We start from the raw sequence: 13,670 nt of genomic DNA, 5'->3' as shown, positions 1-13,670 counted from the left end.
GAGACTCCAACAGTGCAATTTTGTACAAGTCCAGGAGGAAGACAGAGAAAGTGACTAAGGGCTCATCTACACTTAAAATGCTACAGCAGCACAGCTACCTGGCTGTAATGCTTCAGTGAGGACACTACCTACACCAGGGGTTGGCAACCCAAAAACCAAGAGGAGCCATTTTTTAAAAAAATTTGGTAAAAACTCAATGATTCAAGAGCTGCGATTCATGTGAATACAAGACTGTCCTTAATAAATAACATCAAGCCATACTTTTTGTAACCGCTATTTTAAGTACAGCACACACACAGGCTGGGTCTACACGTGCCCCTTCCTTTAGAAAGGGGCATGTTGATGAGCAGGTTTGAAATATGCTAATGAGGCACTGCAATGAATATGCAGAGCCTCATTAGCATAATGGTGGCCGCGGCCATTTGATAGTGTGGCTTTTCGAATCGCGTGCCGCCCGTGGAGACGGGACCTTCCAAAAGGACCCCCCCCCAGTTTTCAAACGCTGTAGGAAGAAGGGCTTTCGAAAACGGGGGGGGGGCAGTCCTTTCAGAAGGTCCTGTCTCCATGGGCGGCGCGTGATTCGAAAAGCCACACTTTCAAACGGCCACGGCCACCATTATGCTAATGAGGCGCTGCATATTCATTGTAGTGCCTCATTAGCATATTTCAAACCTGCTCATTAACATGACCCTTTCTAAAGGAAGGGGCACGTGTAGACCCAGCCACAATGATTTGAAGTGCAACACATATTTACTGTAGGACAGTCACAAACTTTTTACATCTTCTATTTCCTCACACTTTACATGTGTGTTTGTACCAGTCTTCCTGATTTTCACTCCCAAACCCACTTTAATTACGCCAGATTTACTTCACATTTAACTTCAGTTTTCTTTCTTAAAATGCATTTTGCCCATCACAGCAAGAATGCCGCAAGCGTCCTTTTCCTTTTCAAAATCAAGACTTTATTAGCATCATGATCAGAACACAGCCTCAGTACTGTATCCCTCAATGCCCTGCATATATTAAAGGGGCAGTTAGCTAACGTTTCAAGATCACATATTGTTTGCTATTCAGATATGAGTTGTTCATTGTTGAGCTTTTAGATGTTCACCATTCATTGAAAATAATGAGGATTGTGGCTTTTTTACTTTGTAATTATAGTGTTGGAAGCCACAAAGAGGTCCTTAAAGAGCCGCAGGTTGCAGACAATGATGGCAGAAGCCTACTCATTGGCATAGGTAGCATCTTTGCTGAAACCTTACAGTGAGGCAGCTGTACCACTGCAGCACAGACTGTACCACCTCTCACAAGATGGAGTAATGGTGGCAGGAGAAGCCCTCTCACAACCATAGTGCTATCTGCACCAGGGAGTTGGGTTTGTATAACTGCGCTGCTCAGGGATGTAGATTTCTCACACTCCTTATGTAGTTACACCAACATAAGTTGGCAGTGTAGTAGACAAATCCTGACAACTACCAGAAGCAAAACTGGACTCATTCTTTATTGATTAAACTGAAAGAAATGCAAAACACATACTACATACAAAACCCAATGAATGCATAACAGTATCACAGGGAAAAGCATTTGTTTAATAAAGAACAATTTTTAACTTAATACATTTTATATTTCTAAAGAGGGAAAGGATCGTCACACAGAACTCCTTTCCCTGAGGCCATAAGAAACAGAGAGGAAGCCACATAATCAAGCTGCATCTGAAGTCTACAAAACAAGCAGCACATTTAAAGCCTCCACAGGTAGCAGGACTAATATGGTATTCAAAAGAGAGCAAGAAGGAAAGAGCTTCCATTCTTCCCAGACCCTCACTGGTAGAGCCCAATAAGCAGGCCTGACCAATACATGTTTGGACAAGCTAGGTGCTGTGTTACCATTGATGATTCAACATCCTAATTTGTCATATAAAACAGTCATAATCAAAATGCATGCTTTGGTAGCCCTCATGCTGGGAATCCCCAAGCCATCCCTTCCTGCCTCACATCACACTATATTGTTCTCTGGTATTCTATAGGCAACAGGTCCAAAAATAATTCAGATCTTTCCCTCAAAAAAAAATTTCATTATCTACAACAGTTTATAACACTTTAAAAAAAAAAAAAAAAGACACCACTTACCAACCTTCCTAATCAATTTCTCTAGAATCCGCCTACAACATGTACCACTCTCTTCAAAAGGGCGAGGCCCACATATCTAAACAGACCTCTCACCTGCACAAAATCCTTTTTTGTTCCCATGTGCTACTTTAGGGTTTAGTTGCTCACAGAAAAAATGCATTATACCACAGACTTCTCATTCACTGTGATACGCAAGTTTCATCTGTAGAACCTGTGAAGTTTCTGGCAGTGTTGGAAGATAAATGTCTCCATTAAAACAAAAAAATAGCAACATTTACCTGTTCTAAATCAACAAACCCCTAAAACATACATTAACACATATTTTTCATCAAAACAAAAAAGCAGTCATGTAGCACTTCAAGACTAACAAAATAATTTATTAGGTGATGAGCTTTTCGGGGACAGACCCACTTCTTCAGATCATAGCCATACCAGAAAAGACTCGATATATAAAGCACAGAGGTCCAAAAATTGTTATCAACGTTGGCAAATCAAAACAGCAGAGGAGGGCATGGGGTGGGGAAGTTAAGAGTTAGATAAAACAAAGTATGTAAAAGAGTCCTTATAATGGGCCAGGTAATTGCTGTCCCGGTTGAAACCACGTCATGAAAATACTTTCCATGATGGCCTCATTTTCTGATCTCTACTTACAAGTAGCATGAAAGCTGGATTCTCCTCTTCAATGTACAAAAGTTTCTCCACACTACAGTAAACTCTCTTATATCCAGCACCCCTGGGACCTGGAGGTTGCCGGATATTCAAATATTATGGATAATAGAGTGGTATACCTAGCAATGCATAATACTAAAGAAAAACAAGATTAGATATTAACAAACAAAAATGTATGCAGAATACTTATATACACCAACCGCAGTAGTATTGTACATTGTAAACTTCTACTGTATTTTCTGTATGTATTTATATTTACTTTCACTATACTGTACTTATGGAAGACGTAACTAACATTTACTTATGGGTAAAATGCCAGTTATTTGAGAGTTTCTGGAGTTTACTGTATTTTTTTAGCAGATGCATATAGTTAAACTCATCCTTGAGGTAACATCCCTTCGTGGAATTGCACCAAGCAATAATTTGGAGTTCCTGAAAATCTACACATATCCACAAGTATTCACAGCTCATTTTTGCAGATATGGATGTGGATACAAATTTTGTATCCACCACCCTGAAATTTTGCAGATATCCACAGGTATCCATCCCCATCCACGAATATCAATACAGGTATCTGCAGCTCATTTTTGTAGTTACAAATCCACACAGGACTATTAAGTTGTCCCACACTGTCCAAAGACTAGCACAATTACAAAAAGCAGACAGTTTTCATAATAACTATAATCTGCAACTGATCTTGCAGCTGGTTTCCTTCTTCCCCGGTGGATACCATAGATGTGAAAAGCTCTTAAGCGGGACAGAGGATTCTACCTTTTTAACGTTAGCTATTCAGATCTCATCTGTCCTGGAACACTTTATGGACAAACGGAGAACTGTTATAATCATGACATGGAAGATGAGTGAAACTTGAGCTGCTGGGAGAGGACTGGATTTTAATTCACTTTAAAAAAAATCTGTATTTTGTGTCTGCTTGTGCCAACAAACTTAACTCCTAACATCCAATGGGCACTTGAGAGGACAGACATCCTCCTTAACGATTCAGACACTTCCACCATTTAAATCAAAGTATGACAAAATTCCCAAAGTACAGCAGAGCTGACAGCCGCCTCTGGGCAAATGCGGAGGTGGGAGCAGTGCTCCCAGAAGGGGTGAGGCCAAGGGCAGCTGGTCGTCAGCACAGCACCCCTCTCCAGCCCTTAATGCTGCTCAGAGCACACAGGCCAGGGCTCTGGTGTGGCGCTCCAGAAGCAATTATAAGAGGGGGCAAATGCCCCCTCTTCCCCCCCACCCCCATTGGCAGGCCTGACAATATACACCCAACCCCTCCTGCAAAACCAGAGGAGACTCGACCTGAAATTTCAGATATTTCTAATACAAAAAACAAAAGCAAAACAAAAAAATTAGCTTTCAGGTCTTCTTTTACATTGTGAAGGACCTCAGAAAAGGCACAGACCACTTCTGCAATTCACTTTTAAACTTCGCTTTGTATGGCTATATTAGAGGGAGGGGAAAAGTCCCTGCTGATGCAAGCAAGGAGCTATATGGCCAGATGTAAGAGCACTTTGAATTTAAAGAGTGTAACAGTTGTAGCTGGCACAGTTTAGCTCCCAGGGCTTCAGAAGCACGTAGGGAAAGCTCTAAGATGGTCCTACAAATGTTATTTGTGTGCTCGCCCACGAAGATGCTCCTCAGAAAGCCAATAAACCACCAGGAGAGCATTAGTACTAATAAAATACTGGAAACCTGGCAGTAGAAGCCAAAGGCACCTCTGCCAAAACCACATCTCTGAAAGGTGCCTTAGCTATGGAATGAGAGGAAAACCAAAAACAAACAAAAGAAAACAAAAAAAACACACCCACACAGGACTGCCTCCTCTTTAAATATCACCATCAGTTTGTTGTTGTGGATTCTTTTCCAACATCTAATGAGACTGTTGGCCACTTCCATTTGGGAGGGGGCTTGCTCTCTCCAAAAGAAACTGCTGCCCCATGGATGTTAGGCCTGCAGTGTGCTTCCCAAAGGCCAACAGACTTTCTCAACTATTTTATTCCAAGCCGGTTTAGACTCTCTTTCCAAAGGTGTTGCTGCTGGCTGGAAGCTAGCACTGTAATTCAAGCTTCTGGGTCCAGTAATAAAAACTGTGATTTTTTTTTGGAGCAGAGCTTAACAGAACACCTGGTTTCGATTAAAGTTCTGATGGATATAATGGATTGCAGCCCTTGAATCAGCTTCCTATGCAGAACTTGGTCACCCTAATGTCTCTCAGAATGCTAGGGAACTTCTGGGGATCCATGTTCCTTCCCTGCTAGGATGTGGGAAGATAAACAGAGAGTCTAGAGAGTTTTCACATGAAGCCAGTTGCGTGACATACTCCTCTGCTGAGGAGTTGTGGATGGTTCACAAGGTTGCTCTTCACCTGAGGGAATGGCAGAGGAAAGATATGATGCCAGAATGAGTTCTGAACATGGCTGTGTCGTGGTTGTAATGTGATTGCAAAGTCTGCTGGTCAGTTTCATCTCAAAGTTCCTAGGTGATCACTTTACACACATGCCAGGCCAGACTAAAAATAGAAGCCAGACACTACAGCAATGAGGCCTGGGGGGAGGAAATGTGTACGCACAAGCCTGATCAAGATGCAAACTGACTGAGAGAGGAGTAAATGTTGCAATACTCCTAGTCAGGAAACAAGCAGACAAAAGAGTGAGTGGTTGAAAATGTGCCTAAGGGAAAGGTGGGAAGCTACAGCAGATCAGTCACAGGGTGAGGGATAATAGCAGGGCACAACTTCACCAGCAGGACACAGGCCAGTGGGGACAGAAAAGCTAAGAAAGAGTGGAGTGGATACACATGGGGAAGGGGCGGAAATGGAGACATAGGCAGGTTTACAAACCAATTGGGAGTGTAGGAAAGTAAGATGCAGTGGCTGTAGGCTCTGGGAGGTGTGCACTGGAGAGTGCTGGGGGAGAGCAGGAGGCACAGCCTTATAGATGAGTGTATGATAGGTGAGGCAGGTGCAGATTGAGGCTGAAGGGGTTTGGGGAATGCAAGATCGGGCTAGACAGGAAGGCAGGCTGAGGGTGCCAAGGGAATGCAGAGGTAGAGGTGGTGAAGGCTGAGGGGGGTCAAGCAGAGGCAGGTGATGGAGCAGGGGTGTGGGCTGAGGGGGGTTCAGGCAGAGACAGATGAAGGGTTGGGGTGTGCACTGAAGGGATATGGGGGTGCGGGACACTGCAGGCTGGAGAGGAGGGGGTTCAGGGTGCAAATAGGGGATGTAATTGGGGCAGAATGGATACAACCAGGGGGGTGCAGACTGTGAAGAGAGCGGTGACAGCACCACAGGCTGGGAGTGAGGGGCTGAAGAGAATACTGGGGGAGGCTGGTGAGGGGTTAGTGGTGCAGGCTTGAAGGGGAAGAGGCTTGTGAGGTTGCAAGAAATGGGGGTGGGCTCAGGGAGACGCAGGCAGAGGCTGCTGAAAGGTTGGGGTGCCAGCTGGAGGGGAGGCAGAAAGCAGTGTGCTAGCTGCAGATGAGGGGGATGCATGATGGAGTGTAGGGGGAAGAAAGACTAAGGAATGCAGGCAGAGTGGCGTGGGCTGGAAGGGGAGAGGGCAGAGAGAAAGGCAGACAGGGCAAGCAGGGTAAACAGGCAGTGGCCTGGGAGCAAGTGGGGGAGAGGGGCTGATGGATCCAGGCTGGAGAGGATGGGTGGATACAGGAGAGGGGCATGGGGTTAAGGCAGGGGAAAGTTAGGGAGTATGAGCTCCCCCACAAGGGGGCCGAGGGAGAGGTGAATGCAGGCAGGGCTCAGGAGGAACAGAGGCAGAGGTCTGGGAGAGATTGGGGTGCAGACGGGGGGAAAAGCTGAGGGGTGCGAGGGTGCAAGTAAGGAGAGAGCCACGGGGTGCATGCTGGGGATGTATGCAGAGAGAGACGCTGCTGGGGTGTACTGAAGGGCTTGGGATGAAAGGGAGGGAGATGCAGGTGGGGGTCCAGCCTGGGGACAGAGTGATGTGAAGCGAGGATGCAGGTGGGAGGACTCCGAGGAGATGCAGACAGAGGTTGGAGAGGGGTTGGAGGGCAGACAGAGGTGTGGGGGTGCAGATGGGAGAGGAACTGAGGGCTCCAGGCTGGAGGACAGAAAGGTGGGCTGAGCAGGGAATGCAGACAAGGGAAGTAGTGGAGCTGCAGGCAGAGGCTGGGGGGGCAGGGGGTGCAGGCAGGGCAAGGTTCAAGCAGATGCTATGGGGTGACAGGCCATAGAAGGATGGGCTGGAAGAGGGTGCAGGCAGAGGAGGGTCCGAGGGCAGGGAAGTGTGGGGGGTGCAGGCAGAAGCCGGGAAGGGGCAGGGAGTGCAGGCAGAGAGGAGGGGTGGGCTGGAAATGGGGTGCAGGTGGGCGAAAGGGAGGGTAAAAGGTGGGATGGGGGTTCAGACAGAGCCTGGGGCAAGGTTGGAGTCGGGGGGCAGGTCGGAGGGGGGAGAGGGGAGGGCTGGGCTGGCTGGAGGGGTGCAGACAGAGGTTAGGGAGGGGCACGGGGTGTAGGCAGAGGCGGGGCAGACGATGGAGACGGAGCGGGCAGGCCGAGGCCGGGGAGGGGTGTGGGGGTCCAGGGGGGAGGGGTGGCCGGAGAGAGGCGATAGGGGAGGGGCTGGAGGTGCAGGCCGAGGCCGGGGTGGGCATGGGGGAGGGGCGGGCTGCCGGGGGGGCGCAGGCGGGGGAGGGGCGGTTACCGCGAGGGGCCCGGCCCGGGTCTCGCACTCACCCAGGTCGTCCATGGTCCGGCCGGGCCCGCAGCCGCCGCTCGCAGCAACTTTTCCTACCAAGCTCCGGCCCCGCGGGCGCGCCCCCGCACTAACAGTACCGCGCGCAGCGTGCGCGCTCCCCGAGCGGCCGCGCTTATGGCGCGTTGCTGAGGTTCCGCTGACCCACCGCCACCTCGTGGTGGATCTGTGAACTGCAGCGCCCGTTCCGAGCCAGCGCTCCGCGCTGCGCCCCTGCCTGGGGCCTGGGGCCTGGGGCCTGGGGCCTGGGACGGTGGGATCCGGAGGCAGCAGGCCGCCGCGGGGCTGAGCTGTGCCACAGGCTGGTCCCATGGGGGCTGTGCCATAGGACAATCCCACAGGGCTGTCCCACAGGCTGGTCCCATGGGGGCTGTGCTGCAGGACAACCCCACAGGGCTGTGCCACAGGCGGGTCCCATGGAAGCTGTGCCACAGGTTGGTCCCATGGGGGCTGTGCTGCAGGACAATCCCATAGGGCTGTGCCACAGGCTGGTCCCATGGGGGCTGTGCCATAGGACAAACCCACATGGGCTGTGCCACCGTCAGGCATCAGGGGAGCTCTGCCATAGGACAGTCCCCCTGGGGCTGTACCACAGCTAGTCGCCCCTGGGAGCTGAGGCCCAGGATGCTGCATGGGATGTATGGTGACAGCCCAGAGGCTTCATCAGGACATGCTGGGGACATGATGCTGGGGGAAGGTTGCTGAGCTGCACGTGGTGCCCGGGGTGTGCCAACTCTTGAGGTAGGTCTAAAGGCGCTTGATCCCGGGGTGACTTGTACAGCACTTTTCCTAAAAAGGAAGCCCTATGAGTTCAGGGGATGTTCTTAAGGGCTCCTTGCATGTCCCATAGTGTAATGTGCACATCTGAGACTGCAGCTTTTTGTAAAGAGAACACAAAGACCTTGTGGTTAACTATTAACAATCCCCTGCACTTTATTTGTGCACTCTACAAACGCAGGCACGCACAGTTTCCTGGCTAACGCAGTCCTGTAGACAATATTATTACTCCTAATAAGAAGTACCATTATTAGGTGGACATACGCAGCACTATCTTCTCCCTGTTTTTGGCAGAGAATTTAGAATAATCAGCAGCCTCCAAAAAGTGTATACCAGGCTTCTGCTGCATCTCTCATGAGCTGGGAAAGGCTGAGAGGGATAAGGGGATTTTGAAACGTGCGGGGTCCTTTCTTAAAGGACCGCCGCATAGCCGCGCCTCGCCGGCTCGCCTAGGACATCGTCGCTTTCCGATCGCCGCAGCTGGAAGCGTGCAAATGCTAATCAGGTACTGAATATTAATATATCATCAATGATCTAGAAAATGAGGTAAGCAGTGAGGTGGCAAAGTTTGCAGAGACACCAAGTTGTTCAGGACAGTCAAAACCAAAAGGGATTGTGAAGAACTACAAAAAGATCTCAGCAAACTGAGTGATTGGGCAGCAAAATGGCAAATGAAATTTAATGTGGGTAAGTGTAAAGTAATGCACATTGGAAAAAATAACCCAAATTACACGTACAACATGATGGGGTCAAATTTAGCTACGCCAGATCAGGAAAGGGATCTTGGAGTTATAGTGGATAGTTCTCTGAAGACATCCACGCAGTGTGCAGCGGCAGTTAGTAAAGCAAATAGGATGTTAGGAATTATTAAAAAAGGGATAGATAATAAGACAAAAGATATCATACTTCCCCTATATAAAACTATGGTACGCCCACATCTTGAGTACTGCGTGCAGATGTGGTCTCCTCACCTCAAAAAAGATATATTGGCATTAGAAAAGGCATAGAAAAGGGCGACTAAGATGATTAGGGGTTTGGAATGGGTCCCATATGGGGAGAGGCTAGAGAGACTGGGACTTTTCAGTCTGGAAAAGAGGCGATTGAGGGGCGATATGATAGAGGTATATAAAATCATGAATGGTGTGGAGAAAGCGAACATAGAAAAATTATTTACCTTTTCCCATAATACAAGAACTAGGGGACACCAAATGAAATTGATGGGTAGTAGGTTCAAAACTAATAAAAGGAAATTTTTCTTCACACAGCGCACAGTCAACCTGTGGAACTCCTTGCTGGAGGAGGCTGTGAAGGCCAGGACTCTATTAGGGTTTAAAAAAGAGCTCGATAAATTTTTGCAGGTTAGGTCCATAAATGGCTATCAGCCAGGGGTAAAGTATGGTGCCCTAGCCTTCAGTACAAGGGCAGGAGATGGATGGCAGGAGATAAATCAGTTGATCATTGTCTTCTGTTCTCCTTCTCTGGGGCACCTGGCATTGGCCACTGTCAGCAGACGGGATACTGGGCTGGATGGACCTTTGGTCTGACCCAGTATGGCCATTCTTATGTTCTTATGTAGCACCTCATTAGTATTCTTCCATTTGGCTATTAGCATGGTCATTTCGAAGTGTGGCCACAGCCTAACAGGAGTAGCTCTGTGGCTGTCTACACAAGCCCCCACCTTTTGGAAGGGGCAGGTTAATGAGGGAGTTTGAAAGATGCTAACAAGGCACTGTCATGAATATACAGTATCTCATTAGCATAATAGCAACTGCGGCCATTGGAAAGTGCTGCTTTTGAATCCCACGCTGCCTGTATAACTGGGGGCCTTTCAAAACGACTCCTCCAGCCTTTGAAAGCCCCTTCTTCCCAAAACCAAATATCCATGACAGCAGCTCATTAGCACCTGCCCATCTATCTCATTAGTATCCCGCTTCCAACAGCCAGACTAGTGCAAGCATAGCCTTTGTATTATAAAACCAATAGCGCTGTACTGGAGAAATAGCACATTTCGGCCGTGTCTACAACCAGCCAAAAGCTTCGAAATCGCCATTTCGAAGGTTACTAACGAAGCAGTGAAATACACATTCGTCGCCTCATTAGCATATGGACGGCAGCGGCCCTTCGAAATAGAGACGGCGCGTCCAGACGGGACTCTTTTTCGAAAGGACCCCACCTACTTCGAAAATCCCCTTATTCCCACAAACTCATTTGGGTGGCCATCTCGCAGTTTAGTATTCGCGTAGATGTAGCCGAACAACGCCAACAACACATAACAACAAACAGTAACAGAAAGTAAACCGTGCCAGTCAAAACACTATCAAAACAAAAAGCTGTCAAGTAGCACTTTAAAGAGTAACAAAATAGTTTATTAGGTGAGCTTTCATTGGACAGATCCAGGTGTTCAGACCATAGCCAGACCAAAACAAACTCAATATTTAAGACAGAGAACCAAAAAGAGTAAGTAACAAGAACAAATCTGATTTGGGCTCCCTGCTCACTGTTTTTGGTCGCCTGTCTCATATATTGAATCTGTTCTATGAAAACTCACCTAATAAACTACTCTGCTAGTGTTTAACCTATTAGACTATTTTTACCTTTGTTAATAATTTTTTTCTATTTTTTAACCAACGAAATTCAGTCTCCGTAGAGACTGTCAAAAATTGCCAATGCCGACTATATTTCAAGTCGTCATGGCGGGGTATTGGGAAAAGTTTTCAATTAGCAATAATCGCGCCTCGGATTAACCTCATTGGCTACGATACTGCCACTGCGCAAAGCTAACGATAGTCTAGCCCGAGCCATAACCCCTCGCCGGGCTAGGGCTCTATCAGTTAGGGAGAATCCCGCAAAACCCTGGGAACAAGCAGGGTGTAAAGTGCTGTGAGAAGAGACACCTCTAGCACCCCGGGATGCCAGCTACATCGGCGGGTTTCAGGGGTTCAGTGCTTTTGTGGCCCTCAAAACCTTCAACTTGCCGAAGAGATCTCTGGGAGGCCCTATGCAAATCAGACATGTACGTCACGAGCCTGGGGCCTGGCTGAGGCGGATTGAGCCGCGCTGATCTCGAGGAGGGGAAAGGCGGGAAACTGTGGAGCGAGACACCACAGAAGCGCAAGGGGCGCGGAGAATGGCGGCGGCTGGGCTGGAGCGCCGATTAGCCGCCTCCCGGCTTGTCAGCCAGCCGGGCAGCGGAGCGCCTTCACTTCCGTTCCACTGGGGGAGAAGCCGCCGAGGGGAGGCTCCGTCCGTCACCGGGGCGGGGAAACGTGGCTGTGGGGGGCGGCCCCATCTGTTACCAGGGCACATGGGGGATGCTTGTCGGTTACCGGGGTGGGGACGCGTGACTGTGGGGCGGTGCCGCCTGTTACCTGGGAGCTTCACTCCGTGGCTCTCAAGCGGGAGGCCTGTCCCGTAGCTGCACCCTCACTCCCCGGCGAGTTGCAGCGCGCATGGGACCGCAGGTCCCTCACGGAGACCACGGCACCTTACGGCTGGCCGCGGCCGCAGCCGCCGCCTACGGGGGCCGCCGCCAGGTAAATACGGGAAGGGGTGAAAAACCGAACAATCGATAACTAGCGTCTGGGAACCTAAAGTTACCCCCATTCCCCGAATACACTCACAGGGCCTTTTTTTAAGGAAGTAATTTCCTGAACACCACCCGTAAGTAATAAAAGAACTAGTATAAAACTCACTCACGTGGGTAATGGATATTGCCTTATAATTCACTTATACTGTTTTTATACCAATTATATCAGTCTCATGCGAGACCGTCAAAAATTGCCAATGCCGACTGTATTTCAAGTCAACATGGCGGGGTATTGGGAAAAGTTTTCAACTAGCAATAATCACGCCTCGGATTAACCTCATTAGCTATGATACTGCCACTGCGCAAAGCTAACTATGAAGCCCCGATTTTGCATGCCAATGAAAGTTCATTGCTCTTGCAGGTACAGTGAGATGCCAGGATGCCTGAATGATCTGAAAAGTTGCCTCCCTTAGCTGTCTGTAACTTGCCTTTCTTATAATTAAACAATGACATGTTACAGACAGATCTGACTTTTCCTACTTTTAGTAGCAATTTTGAGACAAGACAAGATCCTGAAGCATTCTGGGATATTTTATGCTAATTAGTTAATTGTATTGCCCCTATAAATTGCTGAAGAAAAACAAACCTATTAACCAAATCAATTTAATGTCATACTGGGTTATTAACAGTCTCTTCTATCATATAGCTTTTACTTTTTCATTAGAAAAGGGTTCTCTCATTCAGCACATTTGTTATTGAGAGAAATGTTCATTTAACTCCCAAGAAGTCTTGAAGATAGCACTCTGAAATAAAAAAAAAAAATCCTAAAGTTATTTCTGGGACTGCTTAAAACACCCATGTCTCAGTTTACATTTTCATCCAGTTAAACAAAAAAAAAAAAAAAAAGGACAATTCCAAACCTTTATTACCAATAGCAAAACACCTGGCTCAACAGGAATTGATAATTTGGTTAATTTTGACCATATTGATATTTTTGGTTAGTCTCTCCACCTCACAAACCTTAATAATTAGGAAGGGTGCTGAATAATTTTATAGAGGGGTTTCTAAGGGACATTAATCCAAACTGTAAACCCTGTATACAAAGGAAACCACTTCAAGTGCCCCTTTTTCCAGAACCTATGGTAATCAGGGTTAAATTCTCCATGCCAGGAAAAAATAAAACAAGGGGGTACTGCAGCATACCTATTAAAACAAAGATTCAGATAATTTCCACTCCCACTCTCAGAAAATATGTTAACTCTCACCTCTTCTTCCAGTTCCATTTCTCAAGCCCAGAAACATAGAGTTAACTCCCATCTCCGCCTGCATAGAAATAACAAGAACAAGGAAAATTAGTCTCCTCGTACTGACATCCCCTTCTCAGACTAGTCACAGAGGCTGCATCCCCACTAAAGCAATCTATTAAAAGATGATCTTCCAGAAGATCTTCTTTTGAAAGAGTGCATCCACACACAAAAAATCAGATTGAAAGATTGATTCTCTCTTTCAGTAGAGAGCGTCCACAAAGCCCCTGCTCTTTTGAAATAACAGGCCAGAGATTGAAAAATCCAGCACCATGACGACTGCTCTTTCAAACAAAGGGCCTATGAAGCGTCTACACGTGCTTTTTTTCAAAATAAGCTTTCGAAAGGAAGCGCTGTCCAGTAGCAGAAGAGGGCTTCCAGAAGAAGAGCCACGTTCTTTTAATTTCAGATTGAAAGAGTGCATTTTGTGTGTGGATGGTCTGTTCTTTTCAAAAAGGACCTGATTTTCTGAAAGAAATCGCTAGTGTAGACGCAGCAAGAAATATGATATGATACAGAGGTA

The 13,670-nt window shown here is 47.5% G+C and overlaps 1 protein-coding gene and 2 non-coding genes across 9 annotated transcripts in view; all 3 read right to left on the bottom strand.

Annotated features, from left to right (window-relative positions):
- PXN (paxillin) overlaps positions 1-7,619 on the bottom strand; it is a 66,084-nt gene extending 58,465 nt beyond the window's left edge. For all 7 annotated transcript variants that reach the window (XM_075012316.1, XM_075012317.1, XM_075012318.1 and 4 more), the window contains exon 1: positions 7,522-7,619. In XM_075012316.1, the coding sequence (XP_074868417.1) occupies positions 7,522-7,534 (13 nt within the window). In that variant the 5' untranslated portion in view covers positions 7,535-7,619. The remainder of the gene's footprint in view (positions 1-7,521) is intronic.
- Positions 7,620-10,955: 3,336 nt separating this feature from the next.
- LOC142022914 (U4 spliceosomal RNA) lies at positions 10,956-11,096 on the bottom strand. Its single transcript, XR_012648077.1, has one exon. It is a non-coding gene; the product is annotated as a U4 spliceosomal RNA (small nuclear RNA).
- A 976-nt stretch (positions 11,097-12,072) lies between these two features.
- Positions 12,073-12,213, bottom strand: LOC142022915 (U4 spliceosomal RNA). Its single transcript, XR_012648078.1, has one exon. It is a non-coding gene; the product is annotated as a U4 spliceosomal RNA (small nuclear RNA).
- Between the last annotated feature and the right edge of the window lie 1,457 nt (positions 12,214-13,670).

The sequence above is a fragment of the Carettochelys insculpta genome, chromosome 18, assembly GCF_033958435.1.
Source record: "Carettochelys insculpta isolate YL-2023 chromosome 18, ASM3395843v1, whole genome shotgun sequence".
Classification (NCBI taxonomy): domain Eukaryota; kingdom Metazoa; phylum Chordata; order Testudines; family Carettochelyidae; genus Carettochelys; species Carettochelys insculpta.
The sequence above is the reverse complement of the archived record's forward strand: the minus strand, read 5'-3'. Positions and strand labels throughout refer to the sequence as shown.